Raw genomic sequence first — 17,383 nt, forward strand, 5'->3', positions numbered from 1 at the left:
TTGACTGGTGCCGGTAGTGTGCTAAATAGATGGAAAGAATACTTTGAGAAGTTGATGAATGAAGAAAATGAGAGAGAAGGAAGAGTTGAAGAGGCAAGAGTGAAGGACCAGGAAGTGGAAATGATTACTAAAGGGGAAGTCAGAAAGGCACTACAAAGGATGAAAAATGGAAAGGCAGTTGCTCCTGATGACATACCGGTAGAGGTATGGAAGCAATTTGGAGAGATGGCTGTGGAGTTTTTGACCAACTTATTCAACAGAATACTAGCGGGCGAAAAGATGCCTGAAGAATGGAGGAAAAGTGTTCTAGTTCCCATTTTTAAGAACAAAGGGGATGTTCAGAGCTGTGGGAACTATAGAGGAATAAAGTTGATGAGCCACACAATGAAGTTATGGGAAAGAGTAGTGGAGGCTAGACTCAGGACAGAAGTAAGTATCTGCGAGCAACAGTATGGTTTCATGCCTAGAAAGAGTACCACAGATGCATTATTTGCCTTGAGGATGCTCGTGGAAAAGTACAGAGAAGGTCAGAAGGAGCTACATTGTGTCTTTGTGGATCTAGAGAAAGCCTATGACAGAGTACCAAGAGAGGAACTGTGGTACTGCATGCGTAAGTCTGGTGTGGCAGAGAAGTATGTTAAAATAGTACAGGACATGTATGATGGCAGCAGAACAATGGTGAGGTGTGCCTTAGGTGTGACAGAGGAATTTAAGGTGGAGGTGGGACTGCATCAGGGATCAGCTCTGAGCCCCTTCCTGTTTGCAGTGGTAATGGATAGGCTGACAGATGAGGTTAGACTGGAATCCCCTTGGACCATGATGTTCGCAGATGATATTGTCATATGCAGTGGAAGCAGGGAGCATGCAGAGGAACAATTGGAAAGATGGAGACATGCACTGGAAAGGAGAGGAATGAAGATTCGCCGAACTAAAACAGAATATATGTGCGTGAATGAGAAAAGTAGAGGGGGAAGAGTGAGGCTACAGGGAGAAGAGATAGCGAGGGTGGACGACTTCAAATACTTGGGGTCAACAATACAGAGCAATGGAGAGTGTGGTCAGGAAGTGAAGAAACGGGTCCAAGCAGGTTGGAACAGCTGGCGAAAGGTGTCTGGTGTGTTATGTGACAGAAGAGTGTCTGCTAGGATGAAGGGCAAAGTTTACAAAACAGTGGTGAGGCCGGCCATGATGTACGGATTACAGACGGTGGCTCTAAAGAGACAACAGGAAGCTGAACTGGAGGTGGCAGAAATGAAGATGTTGAGGTTCTCGCTCGGAGTGACCAGGTTGGATCGGATTAGAAATGAGCTCATTAGAGGGACAGCCAAAGATGGATGTTTTGGAGACAAGATTCGAGAGAGCAGACTTTGATGGTTTGGACATGTTCAGAGGCGAGAGAGTGAGTATATTGGTAGAAGGATGCTGAGGATGGAGCTCCCAGGCAAAAGAGCGAGAGGAAGACCAAAGAGAAGGTTTATGGATGTGGTGAGGGAAGACATGAGGGCAGTTGGGGTTAGAGAGGAAGATGCAGGAGATAGGCTAAGATGGCAAAAGATGACACGCTGTGGCGACCCCTAACGGGACAAGCCAAAAGGAAAAGAAGAAGAAGAAGATTCTTCTATAAACGACATAGAATTCAGAATACACATTTTCAAGTTTTTTGTGCAAAATTCTATTCTAGTTTTCTGATGAATTCATATATTTAAAAAAAATCTCTGAAAATTGTCAAATGAGACATTTTGTCACAATATTATTTCCTAAAATGATCATTGTAATTATATTACTTTTCTCAGAATATCTTTTGATTCTCATAAAATCATCACCTTTTCTTGACTAAAAATTTTTTACATGTAGGCAAAAACTAAATAATTCCTTTGGAACGTGACTTTTTAGCCTAAAATTACAGCTTTGACTTGTGAAATTACAACTAATTTCTCGTCATCCAGTATATAGACTTTATTCTTACTTCATTCTGGTAACATTATGACTTCTTTCTCACAATCCGCTTTTGTAGTGATTCCCCCGGGACTTTTTCGAAGTTACTCCCCGCAAAAATGCGAACGAGATTCCTATTAATAATGCATCCTTTTTTATACTTAATTGCGGTGAGAGCATGCTGGCTCGCAATGCTGCTGCAGATGAGGGCTGAAGAGAGCGACGGAGGAGTTTAAAGCAGAGAGTGGGCAACGGGAGCCATAAATGGGGAGTCAGCAGACATTTGGACACACGACTCGGTGATGCAGAACAAGCAGCTGTGACAGCAAACGTGGAAACCGCTGTCCAGGCGGATGAAGTTTACTTGAGAAATTTTTAATAACGACAAGCTTTTCGCCGTCTTCTCTGTCCTCGTTCAGGGGCGGGTGCATGTTGTACACGTTGGGCTATTCTGCGAAAGCTGCACCCACTCGAAGCTTAAAAGAAGCGCTGTGCTGAGCCGATGCGGCAATGAGCACATTGGGCTGCTTTTAAGTGTCGGCGATGTGAGGGCGTTAAATCGGAGGGAACGTGTTCCCGGAGTACATTCAGCTATAGCGCAGCTACTTGAAATGTGTGCGATCACCTGCACACCTTTCAATCTAAAACATCATCTCAACCTGAGGCACTTCACAACATGAACCGTGCATAACTATCGATGGTGAACATTCACAGGGATTATTTCCCCCAACAATCACGTAAAAATATTGTTTCAATTGTCGTTCAGTTTATTTGGAAGCATTGGGCAAAACCTAATTGGACCGTTACCCAACTAGCTATGCAAAAAATAATAATAATTACCCAATAATTACTGTAATGAGGTTGCAGACTTGGGAGCAGGTGGAGGAACAAATTAGAAAGATGGAGGCACGCACTGGAAAGGAAAGGAATGAAGATTAGCCGAAGTAAAACAGAATGTATGTGCTTGAATGAGAGGGGCGGTGGGGGAAGAGTAAAGCTCCAGGGAGAAGAGATAGCAAGGGTGGACGACTTCAAATACTTGGGGTCAACAAAACAGAGCCATGGAGAGTGTGGTAAGGAAGTGAAGAAACTGGTCCAAGCGGGGTGGAACGGTTGGCGGAAGGTGTCTGGTGTTCTATGTGACAGAAGAGTCTCCGCCAGGAAGAAGCGCAAAGTGTAGAAAACAGTGGGGAGGCCAGTCATGATGTACGGATTAGAGACGGTGGCACTGAAGAAACAACAGGAAGCAGAACTTGAGGTGGCAGAAATGAAGATCCTGAGGTTCTCACTTGGAGTGACCAGGTTGGATAGGATTTGAAATGAGCTCATTAGAGGGACAGCCAAAGTTAGATGTTTTGGAGACCAGGTCCGAGAGAGCAGACTTCAATGGTTTGGACATGTCCAGAGGCGAGAGAGCCACTATATAAGTAGAAGGGTGCTGAGGATGGAGCTGCCAGGCAAACGAGCGAGAGGAAGCGCAGAGAAAAGGTTGATGGATGTGGTGAGGGAGGACATGAAGACTGTGGGTGTCAGAGAGGAAGATGCACGAGATGGGCTTAGATGGAAAAAAGATGACACGCTGTGGTGACCCCTAATCGGGACAAGCCGAAAGGAAAAGAAGAAGAAGAGGAAGAATTACTGTAATGAGTTACACAAAGCAACCTGTTACCTAACTGTCTACTAAGTACGATTACATAAACATAGTTATGCAAAAACAATTATGCTAGTAAGGTTACAAAAATAGTTACCTACCTAGCTAATTTACAGGATCATGTGTGTGTTTTGGGCGTCATAGAAATTGGTACGATTACATAAGAGGTACTTAGTAATGCAGATATTAGGTTGCTTGTTACACAAAAAGTAGGTAGCTAGTAAGATTACAAATAGGGTAGTTACACAAAAAGTTGGCTCCCTAGCTTGTTTTGGATTTACGCAAAAAGTAGTGATGCAAAAACCGATGGATGCATTCCAGACCCCACAGACGAGGTGTAAATTTGCCATAAAGAGATGCTGTATTAAATAAAGTTTTTTTTATATAGAATTTAACTCGTCCCTAAATACACATTTAACTTTCTAAACATTTTCAAACAAAATCTAAAACTATTGGAACACACACACACACAAAAAACCCTCGCTGCAAGCATAAAATGTGTAGAAAATGCCATACCTAATGTCATGTCTATGTACATGCATGTGCCTTTAAGATGGAGAGCTTAATGAGGTGGCATGTGACTGTGAGCTGTGAAAAACAGCAGCTTCTACGCGAGTGCGCTTGTGTTTTTTGTTTGTCTGTTCTCCCGCCTTACAATAAGTATTCTGTAAAAACCTAGGATCACCTTTTTGTTTTTTTTAGATAGTTCACTAGGAAGCTAGCAGGACAGAAGAACAGGCCAACGAGTTCAAGTATTTATAAAAACTGCTAAGTTCGCTACTTAGTAGCTCCCAAATGTTAAAGCAAATCAAGACAAAACCCCGAGATGAACAATCACTGAGCACAAACACTTGAACTCCCACCGTCAGCCAGCTTCTATTGCTTTATTGACCGCCCTGATGGAGGCGGCGGTGGGGAGCTAATGAAGATGCATGTGTCTCGCCGCAAGCAAGGAACTCAAGGAGCTTATGCAAATGTGAGTCTTTAAACACCTCATAAGTCAGCGCGTTTGTACACGAGGCAAACAACTCGTACATATATCAGCGCCGCTGATTGGATTGTGCAGTTGAGTAAAAGCTGAGCGGCGTGTGAACACGAGCTTTGACTGGACCCACATTTAGACGAGGACCCGCAGCAGAGGCTCAACTGGACATCTTCAGTACAATATGGGCTTACTGTTATTGTCCTATTTAATATTTCCCTCCAATCATTTTCGAAAGCGTTAGTCTCCACAAGGGTCACGGGTGAACTGGAGTCAAAATGGCGTACACCCTGGCCTGGTGTCTACACAAACAGCCGCTCGCAACCACTTTCAGACCTCCAGACATTTGAAATCTTCAATGGAGAAAGCCCACGGAAGAGTGCGGGGGAACGTGCGGACCTCACTGAGGACGACAGCCGGAGATTCGACTTTAAAAGCTTGACTGCAAAGAAGATGTGCAAATCCCTAGGGAATCGCGCAGGCATATTGATGATGAAAGAAAAAGGAAAAGGGGAAAAATATAAAGTGGTCACCCAGAGAGATACATGTTGACTAAGCAAATGGAAGGAGTTAAAAATGCCAGCAGGATTTTTTATATATATATAAATATATAGAACGTAAAATCTCATCCTCTGGTCACTGCAAGGTTAAAATGCATTAAGATTACAAGTACTGAGTCATTCGAGTCGCACAGGTGTACCTAATGGAGTGTCCAGGGAGTGTACGCCGTACGAAATCTGAAAATAGTGACAATGTTCTAGCTTTGAACCTCCACACAAACGCCTCCGTTCGGCATTAACTGTAACGGATGCGTCGTAGTCCTCATACGGCGACGCAACAGCTGAGAATTTCACGAGGCAATTCCCCCTCTCGGCTGCTCACACGATGCATTTTGATGGCGGTACGACAATAAGATCGCTCAAAGTGAAGCCTTTCAAGGTTGCCCTGAAAATCTTGATAGCCTCCACTTGTCAATAATTCAGCGTCGGCAGCATTTCCCTGTGTACCTCCTCATGTATCTGCATTATGAATGGGAATGTGGACGCCTCATCAAACTGCTGATGTGGGAATCGAGCTACTAAAAACAAGCAGAGATCCTCCATGTCTGAGCATGAATGTGCCGTATACAACAAGTACATTTTTGGTGAGCTGCCAATATAGGAAAAATGTCGAAGTCCATTGTTCACATTGCGTTCCCACTGTGATGTCACATTTGGGCTAAATTGATTAATAGCGCCCTCACATCACACCAGTGACATGGAAAGGCGGGAAGTGGTCGAGGGGGGAAGTGGCAAATCTGTTTTTTTTTTTTTTTTAAGTAAAACAAATATAAGTTAATCCCTTCCCAGATTTTTCATATTGCTGGTTCTGAACACCTCACTCTCTTGATAAAGTCTTCTGCCATCATCTCACTTTGATAGTTTCACTCCAGTGATTCCAACTTAAACTACAGAGACTGAAACACGCACATTGAGCATTATTCTTCTGGCCTGTGCCAAAGCAATCTCCCTGCTACAAAGACCCACAATAAAAGTTACTATCCAACTTAACTCACGTATGTTGTCCAGGAATCGGGTTGTTAATGTTAATACACCTGCTCCAATTTCTGTTGCGGTGAATGATTCGTCGGAATATATAAACACTCAACATAACCAGTTCCTCCACTATTTGTCAATGTGCAAACATACAAGAAGAAGCGTAAAGGGATTTTAGTCTCTTTAGAAATATTTCTGCCAGGATTCACATTTCTTCTTCTTCTTTTCCTTTCGGCTTCTCCCGTTAGGGGTCGCCATAGCATGTCACCTTTTTCCATCTTATCCTATCTTGTGCATCTTCCTCTCTAACCCAAACTGCCCTCATGTCTTCCCTCACCAAATCCATAAACCTGCTCTTTGGTCTTCCTCTCGCTCTTTTGCCTGGCAGCTCCATCCTCAGCACCCTTTCACCAATATACTCACTATCTCGCCTCTGAACACGTCTGCTCTCTCAAATCCTGTCTCGTAAAACATCCAACATTGGCTGTCCCTCTAATGAGGTCATTTCTAATCCTATCCAACCTGGTCACTCCGAGCGAGAACCTCAACATCTTCATTTCTGCTACCTCGAGTTCTGCTTCGTGTTGTTTCTTCAGTGCCACCGTCTCAATCGGTACATCATGGCCGGCCTCACCACTGTTGTGTAAACTTTGCCCTTCATCCTAGCAGACACTCTTCTGTCACATAACACACCAGACACCTTCCGCCAGCTGTTCCAACCTGCTTGGACCCGTTTCTTCACTTCCTTACCACACTCACCGGTGCTCTGGATTGTTGACCCTAAATATTTGTCCTCCACCCTCTCTATCTCTTCTCCCTGTAGCCTCACTCTTCCCCCTCCACCTTTCTCATTCACGCACATATATTCTGTTTTACTTCGGCTAATCTTCATTCCTCTCCTTTCCAGTGCATGTCTCCATCTTTCTAATTGTTCCTCTGCATGCTCCCTGCTTTCACTGCATATCACAATATCATCTGCGAACATCATGGTCCAAGGGGATTCCAGTCTAACCTCATCTGTCAGCCTATCCATTACCACTGCAAACAGGAAGGGGCTCAGAGCTGATCCCTGATGCAGTCCCACCTCCACCTTAAATTCCTCTGTCACACCTAAGGCACACCTCACCATTGTTCTGCTGCCATCATACATGTCCCGTACTATTTTAACATACTTCTATGCCACACCAGACTTACGCATGCAGTACCACAGTTCCTCTCTTGGTACTCTGTCATAGGCTTTCTCTAGATCCACAAAGACACAATGTAGCTCCTTCTGACCTTCTCTGTACTTTTCCACGAGCATCCTCAAGGCAAATAATGCATCTGTGGTACTCTTTCTAGGCATGAAACCATACTGTTGCTCGCAGATACTTACTTCTGTCCTGAGTCTAGCCTCCACTACTCTTTCCCATAACTTCATTGTGTGGCTCATCAACTTTATTCCTCTATAGTTCCCACAGCTCTGAACATCCCCTTTGTTCTTAAAAATGGGAACTAGAACACTTTTCCTCCATTCTTCAGGCATCTTTTCGCCCGCTAGTATTCTGTTGAATAAGTTGGTCAAAAACTCCACAGCCATCTCTCCAAATTGCTTCCATACCTCTACCGGTATGTCATCAGGACCAACTGCCTTCCCATTTTTCATCCTTTGTAATGCCTTTCTGACTTCCCCCTTAGTAATCATTTCCACTTCCTGGTCCTTCACTCTTGCCTCTTCAACTCTTCCTTCTCTCTCATTTTCTTCATTCATCAACTTCTCAAAGTATTCTTTCCATCTATTTAGCACACTACCGGCACCAGTCAACACATTTCCATCTCTATCCTTAATCACCCTTACCTGCTGCACATCCTTCCCATCTCTATCCCTCTGTCTGGCCAACCTGTAGAGATCCTTTTCTCCTTCTTTCGTGTCCAACCTGGTGTACATGCCTTCATATGCCTCTTGTTTAGCCTTTGCCACCTCTACCTTTGCCCTACGTCGCATCTCGGTGTACTCCTTTCGTCTCTCCTCAGTCCTCTCAGTGTCCCACTTCTTCTTCGCTAATCTCTTTCCTTGTATGACTCCCTGTATTTTGAGGTTCCACCACCAAGTCTCCTTCTCCCCTTTCCGACCAAAAGACACACCAAGTACTCTCCTGCCTGTCTCTCTGATTACCTTGGCTGTCATAGTCTAGTCTTCCAGGAGCTTCTGCTGTCCATCGAGAGCCTGTCTCACATCTTTCTGAAAGGCCGCACAACATTCTTCCTTTCTCAGCTTCCACCACATCGTTCTCTGCTCTACCTTTGTCTTCTTAATCTTCCTACCTACCACCAAAGTCATCCTACACACCATCCTATGCTGTTGAGCTACATTCTCCCCTACCACTACTTTAGAGTCAGTAATCTCCTTCAGATTACATCGTCTGCACAAAATATAATCCACCTGCGTGCTTCTACGTCCGCTCTTGTAGGTCACTATATGCTCCTCCCTCTTCTGGAAATAAGTGTTCACTACAGCCATCTCCATCCTTTTTGCAAAGTCCACCACCATCTGCCCTTCAAAGTTCCTTTCCTGGATGCCGTACTTACCCATCACTTCTTCATCGCCCCTGTTTCCTTTACTAATATGTCCATTACAATCTGCACCAATCACAACTCTCTCGCTGTCTGGGATGCTCAGAACTACTTCATCTAGTTCCTTCCAGAATTTCTCTTTCAACTCTAGGTCACATCCTACCTGTGGTGCATAGCCACTAACCACATTATACATAACACCCTCAATTTCAAATTTTAGTCTCATCACTCCATCTGATACTCTTTTCACCTCAAAGACATTCTGAGCCAGCTCTTCCTTTAAAATAACCCCAACTCCATTTCTCTTCCCATCTACTCCGTGGTAGAATAATTTAAACCCTGCTCCCAAACTTCTAGCCTTACTACCTTTCCACCAGCTCTCTTGGATGCACAGAATATCAACCTTTCTCCTAATCATCATGTCAACCAACTCCTGAGCTGTTCCTGTCATAGTCCCAACATTCAAAGTCCCTACACTCAGTTGCAGGCTCTGTGCATTCCTCTTTTTCTTCTGACGATGGACCCGGTTTCCTCCTCTTCTTTGTCTTTGACCCACAGTAGCTGAATTTCCACAGACACCCTGCAGGTTAGCAGTGCCTGGGGCGGGCGTTGTTAAGTCGGGCCACGACGGATCCGGTATGGGATTCTTTAGATGAACGCTCATATTTGTTTGGCACAGTTTTTACGCCGGATGCCCTTCCTGAGGCAACCCTCTGCATTTATCCGGGCTTAGGACCGGCCTACAGATTGCACTGGTTTGTGCCTCCAAAGGGCTGCATTTGGCAGGATCCACATTTAATCGTCCTTATTGCAACACAAAGATGGTGCCGAGTGTGTTAACTTGAGTTAAGCATGTCACATATTAAATAAGGAAGCAGCATACAGTTATATAGTGAAGAAAATAAATACTTGAACAACTCGCTATATTACAAATTCTCCCACTTGGAAATCATGGAGGGGTCTGAAATTTTCATCGTAAGTGCATGTCCACTGTGAGAGAGATAATCTAAAGAGAAAAAAACAGAAATCACAATGTATGACTTTTTACCGATTTTTGTGTGGCACAGCTGCAAATCAGTATTTGAACACCTGAGAAAACCAATGTTAATATTTGGTACAGTAGCCTTTGTTTACAATTACAGAGGTCAAACGTTTCCTGGAGTTGTTCACCAGGTTTGCACACACTGCAGGAGGGATTTTGGCCCACTCCTCCACACACATCTCTCAATCAGACAGGTTTCTGGGCTGTCGCTGAGAAACATGGAGTTTCAGCTCCCTCCAAAAATTTTCTATTGGGTTTAGGTCTGGAAACTGGCTGGGCCACGCCAGAACCTTGAAATGCTTCTTACGGAGCCACTCCTTGGTTTTCCTGGCTGTCTGCTTCGGGTCATTGTCATGTTGAAAGACTCAGCCATGACCCATCTTCAATGCTCTGACTGAGGGAAAGAGGATTGTTCCCCAAAATCTCACAATACATGGCCGCGGTCATCCTCTCCTTTCTACAGTGCAGTCATCCTGTCCCAGGTGCAGAAAAACACCCCAAAACCATGATGCTACCACCCGCATGCTTCACAGTAGGAATGGTGTTCGTGGGATGGAACTCATCATTCATCTTCCTCCAAACACTTCTTCTTTTCCTTTCGGCTTGTCCCGTTAGGGGTTGCCGCAGCGTGTCATCTTTTTCCCATCTAAGCCTATCTCATGCATCTTCTTCTCTAACACGGTTAGTGGAATTATGACCAAAGAGTGCCTTTTTGGTCTCATCTGACCACAAAACTTTCTCCCATGACTCCTCTGTATCATCCAAATGGTCATTGGCAAACTTAAGACAGGCCTTGACATGTGCTGGTTTAAGCAGGGGAACCTTCCGTGCCACGCATGATTTCATACCATGTCGTCTTAGTGTATTACCAACAGTCACCTTGGAAACGGTGGTCCCAGCTCTTTTCAGGTCATTGACCAAGTCCTTTCGTGTTGTCCTGAGCTGATTCATCACCTTTCTAGGGATCACTGAGACCCCACGAGGTGATATGTTGCATGGGGCTCCATTCCAATTGAGATTGACAGTCACGTTTGGCTTCTTCCATTTTCTAACGATTGCTCCAAGAGTGGATCTTTTTTCACCAAGCTGCTTGTCAATTTCTCCGTAGCCCTTTCCAGTTGTGTGGAGTTGTACAATTTTGTCTCTGGTGTCTTTGGACGACTCTTTGGTTTTGGGCATGTTACAAGTTTGAGTCTTACTGATTGTATGGGGTGGACAGATGTCTTTACGCAGCTAAAAACCTCACACAGGTGCATATGATTCAGGATAATACATGGAGTGGAGGTGGACTTTTAAAGGCGGACTAACAGGTCTTTGAGGGTCAGAATTCTAGCTGATAGACAGCTGTTCAAATACTTATTTGCAGCTGTATCACACAAATATATCTTTTAAAAAAAACATACATTGTAATTTTTTTTTTTTAATCTCTCTCACAGTGGCCATACACCTTTGATGAAAATTTCAGACCCCTCCATGATTTCTAAGTGGGAGAACTTGCAATATAGCAGGATGTTCAAGTACTTATTTTCTTCACTGTATGTCTCCTTTAAGAAGGAAGCATGAACTTGTGCAGGTTTGTTACCCTGGCATAACTCAACCTCACCCACTCTCAGTGACACATGAATCATGTTAAATCAACTCCTCAAAAACGCCGCTCTTCCTCCTTCTAGCTTCCTTTCGCATCAGTCATGGTTGAGAGGGATCTGTTGCATGAGCTAAATGTGAGAAGGGGAGAAGTGGACTTGTGTGCAGTCAAGCAGTGGTGGGGAACCATTTATAAAGTCCTTAGCTGTGAAAAATGTATGAAAATATGATGGAACATAACGCTGCAAGGATTTGTGAGTTAAATGTTTTTGGCTTTGTATTCTCATCGCATGTTTAGCCACAAGCCCCCCTGTAGGATGCACGGAAAGGAGCGTCAACTCACTGGCTTGCATCAACTGCCCCTGGCGTCCGAACACCTGAGAGAAGGTGGCCCCCTGGCTGCAGCAGGTGAGCGTATCCTCCATGACGGCTACGGCGGCTATAAAAGAGGGGGGGGGGGTGCGTCACGGCTGGGATGGGCAGAAGAGAGAAGGAAGAAAGGAAGGAAGGAAAGGGGGCTTACCTTGAAAAACAACCTCTGCTTCCTACCCGCTGCTGTTGAGGGAGCAGATGCAACGCAGTTAGCTTGCAGCGATGTGAGCAAGAAGTGCTCGCTGTGCAGATGCTGGGAATGGGGAGGGAGGGAGGATAGGGAGAAGGGTTGGCTGGGTGAGTTGCGGGTGAAGGGAGGGGGAGGGAAGGTGGGCTGTGGGAAAAGTGCGTTCTTGTCTGAGCAAATCTTTTGTAAGGCAGCATCGACGCTTTAGGCAGTGCGCCCAAGGATGGTGACGATTAGCCAATGAGCTTTTTATTTCATAAAGACTTGGATTAAGTTCATATTTGTGTATTAATAGCACATTATCACAGTACTGTGAACCCTCGTTTATCAGCGGGGATACGTTCCCGACCCACCTGCACTGAATGAAAAACTGGAGGGACGTTTAAGCTGTGACGGGTCTATGTGTGAGTGTCTGAGTGTGAGCTGTGGCTGACAGCAGCCAATGCACGACTGACTGTGCTCATTGTGTTTGGTTTTTATTTGTCGTTTCAATTTGTGTATAATACAGCGCTGTGCCTCAAGAACGAGTTCTGAACGCAAACTTGAGCTGAAAATAATAAGTTTGTCTAAAAATCATTGTGTGGCTACAGTGCTACGTACTCCTTGAGTGGCTCAATGGGCCAGATGGTGACATTAATGTGTTATACTTAATACAGTGTAGTGATTTAATTGCAAAATTTGTTTTTACCAAATTGTATTTGCATCAGAACATCATTAAGGGTCATAATGTTAGTACACAAAAGCATATGATGGCAATATAAGATAACATTTAATGATACAGTGTATGCTAACTCCATCAAAATGTTTTTTTTTTTAAATAAACATCCTCAAAATTTGTGGTTTTGAAGATGTGAGGATTCAATCAGATGAGGACAAAATGTTATTTTTACAGCTCTACTGATCTGATAATGTTTTAAATTAAGGAAATTGTGGGCGAATTGGGACATTTGTACAATTTGTTGTAATCAATACATATTTCTCATAACATTTAAATTACTGCTTTTGATGTAATTTCTGTTTCTATAGACCAAGTTTGCATATGGTGACTTTAATTTCCTCCAAAGGCAGTATGGTGCATTTAATATGGAACAGGGATTCCATTGCGATCCTAATATTTATTAATGTTTATAATCAACGGCAACAAAACAATGAGGATGTTTCTAAAATGTGTTTGGTAAATAATGCAGTGCAATAATAAAATGCCGGATTCATGTGAATCTGTAACATTTTACAATGATGGACATGATGTGATTTTAGTTGCGTTTTAAGGGCAAGCTGGCAGCTGTGGATGTTAATTTCCTACTAGTATGATGTCTTTTATATTTAATACAGAGTTACTGTGAAAGAAACCTGGGTAATTCTTTTGATCTACTGTACGCCATTCCCACCCCATCCCTCGGCCTCATCTACAGACCTTCATCTCTCCCTCTCGCCTTGCGCTTCATGCAAATCCGCTCCATCCATCTCAAGTCTTGGGGGCGCCGCCGGGGAACCTCGAGAGGTTTATCTCTGCCCTGTGATGAGGACGTGAAGGGGGGGGGGGGGGGGAACGAGTGAGGAATTTGAGTAAAACTGATGAATTAGTGGATGATGTGAAAATTGGGTAATGAGTCAAAAACAAATCCCACGCCGTGTGAAGCCAAAGGAGATCAAAGAGCACATGCTGACGACAATATAAAATACTCTCTCAGGCCTCAGGGGCGCTGCTAGTTTGGGAAATGGTTGGCACGGCAACCTCAGGCCGACAAGGCGCATTGCTTTTTTTTGGGTGCTGGTGGAAAAGAAAATCTTGTTCATATATGATACGCAAGGTTCTGCTTTAGGACTGGTTGGAATAATGTGGAATTAACCTTGAAGGGGAGCTGCCTGGAGTTACATTTTCATTTTTAAGAAAAAAGTGAGCGCCCTGTGGTGGTCTGCCGCAAACACGAGTATTGCACTTTGACAGAGCACACAGGCACACACCTGGAATTAATTATAACCATCAGGAAAATAACCTAATCTAACTTAAACGATCTGAAAACTACAATAATGTATCTTTGTTCATCTAGCTACTGACCAGAAAAGGTTAAATGCTCTTCCACAAAATGGCAGAAGTTACATAATTAACATCATCAGAGATCCTAACTGCAGATAGAGTGGTGCCTTGAGATTCGAGTGACAAGGCAAATTAGTTTTTCTAGATCCAAGCAGTCATTCGGCTTTTGACTTGTGAGCAAAAATTTGAGAAATGAGTAAAGTATGGTGGCAGTGAAATCGAATCACATCACAACCACTGATCTAAACAAAAAAGACTGGATAGTGCATAGACATTCTCAAAGTTTGGGATGTGGAATTAAAACTGGTCGTGTGAGCTTGACTTTTTTTCAGTTCTGGTAACCTGAAGGATTTTTAATTCGACTTGGGAAGCCAAAAAAGGTTAAGTGCAAAGGAAAGACATAGAACACAGTGACGACCAAGAAACCTTGCACATTACTGAAGGCCCGATTTCCGTGACGTTAACTTTTTCAAAATACGCTGTGAAGCACTATCATCATAACATAGCAAAAAACTAAGCATCTTTTGTCATTGAAAACATTAAATTTGAAGTCAATCAGTTAGATATATTTCTGGAAATAAGGACTCGCAATGGGCAAAAACATGCTAAACACATTGTTCATTTGTTTTCTATGCGACGTCCTATTTCAGACAGAAAATTTAAACTACTTTCCTCGCATTTGAAAATCAAATTCAGTTCTGTATTAGGAAATTCATCAAAAATTTCATAGAAAATGTGTTTTCTTGCTTATCCACTGACGAAGTTTGGGAAAATATTGACATCGCTTCTTCGAGGAAAAACCGTCGGCCTATAAAGGTGAAGCAGAGAATGAACAGTCAGCAACAACAACCGTAAACAAAACTTTGTTCAAGTGAATTAAGCTTATCAGAAAATAAAAGACCCTTTACAAACAAACTTTAACAGTGTCAAAGTAAATCTTTCTAACTTAACTGTGGAATGTTTTCTCACAGCCAGGAAACTGGCGATTAACGCTTTCGTAATTGCACAGGTCGGCATGATTGTTTTGGGAGTATCAATATGGCGGATGGTGGCTTCAGTTTTGGTGGCCAATGAGCCATACAGTTTTTTGTTTTTGTTTTTTTTTTTTTTAGATCAGTGGTGACAACAACCAGCCATTTGGGAGATAGTGGGAAAAAAAAGTTAACTTAAGACTAACAAACAGCAAATACAACATTAGTGTGATGGTGCTATTATCCTTTCAAGAATGGATATTTAGACACAAATAGCAGAGCAGCACTTGTACATACAATAGATAATATAATCACTCACTGGCACATAATCTCTCTCCTCTGTGAAAAATAACTAATATTATTGTAGCTTATTGAGAAGCTGTGCTCATCTCAATCAAGCCCATTGTGAAATTGTGCTAACAAATATTGAAACATTGAACAATTCGACAAGTTTTACATTTAGTGTGTTTCAGGCTCATCCTGACATTTCAAATAAAAGCCGAATATCCCAAAGTTTTTTTAGGAGTACTGTAAGTACTGAATAAAGATTGGGGGAAAAAATACTTGCTTTCATCTTTTGGCTCAGATACAGCATGTCTTGTACGGCAAAACAATCGACGACGTTTCGGAGTGAACTGCAGGGTAAAAGTGGCCTGGAAGTTACGGACAGAAGCCACTGAAACATTGTTTACATTTTGAACATTTAATTCAGGGTTGTCACGTACCAATAGAGGGAGCCAGCGTAAAAGTAGTGGTACACACAAAACTGTACACACGTGGAGGGTCACAATCCTCTCGGTGATCCCCTCTGGAAAATCCATGCTCACCTGTGATTGAGAGACAACAAAATATGGAAATACACGTTATTTGACTTTTTTTTTTTTTTTTTACTGACGTGAAATCCTGTGCAGAAGAATTGACTAAACTAAAGCAGAGCAAGACTGCACAATTTATCAAATGTTCACAATCATGAGACAGTGACATCATGCATGTCAAACTAGCTCCAAGCCAACATGAACTAAGATAAATGAGAATGTTAATCAAGACGTGGTAACAAATTATATCTATACATATTTATATTGCAATGTTGGATTTTTTTCCCGTGTGCACACACTAGAATTACGTTACTGATTGTTGTGATTGCGAATGAACCTGTTGGGATTTTTCATGTAATCGGACACCCATTCATAAAGTGGTTATTCATTTATATTCATTTAGTAGCAGTCAGCTGAAAGACAATTAACAAAATAAAGTTAGCAGGTTGACAAATTTAGGAAACATTGAATAATACTCATTTTGAACTCTGTGAAATGTTAGCCCAGGCAGTTAATACGACGAGCCGATAGTCGGCACTTCAAGACGTTAGCAAACGAGCTAATGTTAGCACACACACAAAAACTTTCAGGAAAAGCACAACTGTTTTAAACATACCTTACCTTTATATCACTATTTCTTGTGCTTGCAACGGCCTCCTTCGTGGCGGGATCCAAACTCCAATAACTCAAAATAATTCCGTTGCCGTCACCACTTCCTCGTGATGTTTTTTTAAGTCTCTTAAATTGTTAGTAGCAATTTTTGGTTCTAGCGCCATCATCTGAAAAGTGATTGACAGGCGCCAGTCAATCTCGACTGCCTGGGAAATTGGGTGGGACATAAACACGTGATCGTAATTTGATTGGCTCTGCCATGACAGTGGCAGGCCAAACAGCCAATCGCAGAGCACATGGAGATTAAATTCTCATGGGCGGCCAATTTAGTCTTTAACTAAGCAGCTTCTATGCATATTCTTGGGATGGCGTACGTGGGGAACAGCGAGACAGCAAGAGGAAGAGCATGCAAACTTGGATTTGAGCGCAGGTGCCAAGATATGCGACGCAGACGAGTCAACCAGTCGCTGGGTCGATACCGCACAAAAAGCAAAAAAGTTCTGTACTTCTCAAATCCAAGAGTTGCCAATAGATGGCAGTATCGCTCTGCAAACGCCTTCCTTGCTACTTTAAACATTGCTTGCTGACCATTGGATTTATGTAAATCAATGTTTTTGTCTACATACATTCTACAAATTATCAAATATTCGATTTGCTGAACACAGCAGAAAGTTTTTCTCACAAAAATGTATGTACAACTGCGTAACAGTCACTTATCACCTGAAGTATATCAAATTTAACAAAATATGCTATACTGGTACATATGAACGGGCTTTCAAGGCACATGCACAAGGGTCCTTATTGGATTGTAAATGAATAAAAAAACATATTTGAGACCTGCTGAGTCACACCCCCCAAAACAAATATTTTTGCAAATGTTTACATTTGATTGACACTGTGAGCATCTTACAAAGCTACAGTAAACCTATACATGGTGCAGACAAGTGTCAACTAAAACGGAACATTTTGTCTTTGTAAAGGAACGACTTTTTAATTTTCAAAAATTCTGTTTTTGATTTGAGACGCTAGCCTCTACTCCACGCCCTCCCAAAAAATCCCAAGGACATGGTCACTGGAAGAAATCAGTTTTCTTGGGTCAATAATAG

General features: G+C 42.8%; 1 protein-coding gene and 1 long non-coding RNA gene across 3 annotated transcripts in view; both read right to left on the reverse strand.

Moving 5' to 3' along the window:
• Positions 1-13,354, reverse strand: part of LOC133507329 (kazrin-like) — a 110,327-nt gene extending 96,973 nt beyond the window's left edge. For both annotated transcript variants that reach the window (XM_061832255.1, XM_061832256.1), the window contains exons 1-3: positions 13,256-13,354; positions 11,806-11,907; positions 11,626-11,721 (exon numbers count right to left, since the gene is read on the reverse strand). In XM_061832255.1, coding sequence (XP_061688239.1) covers positions 11,626-11,707 — 82 coding nt within the window. In that variant the 5' untranslated portion in view covers positions 11,708-11,721; positions 11,806-11,907; positions 13,256-13,354. The remainder of the gene's footprint in view (positions 1-11,625; positions 11,722-11,805; positions 11,908-13,255) is intronic.
• A 2,077-nt stretch (positions 13,355-15,431) lies between these two features.
• LOC133507333 (uncharacterized) lies at positions 15,432-16,430 on the reverse strand. The gene is made up of 3 exons (XR_009796800.1): positions 16,287-16,430; positions 15,576-15,677; positions 15,432-15,485 (listed from the first exon to the last, which is right to left on the reverse strand). It is a non-coding gene; the product is annotated as an uncharacterized LOC133507333 (long non-coding RNA).
• Positions 16,431-17,383: the final 953 nt, after the last annotated feature.

This window comes from Syngnathoides biaculeatus, chromosome 10, assembly GCF_019802595.1.
Source record: "Syngnathoides biaculeatus isolate LvHL_M chromosome 10, ASM1980259v1, whole genome shotgun sequence".
Classification (NCBI taxonomy): Eukaryota; Metazoa; Chordata; class Actinopteri; order Syngnathiformes; family Syngnathidae; genus Syngnathoides; species Syngnathoides biaculeatus.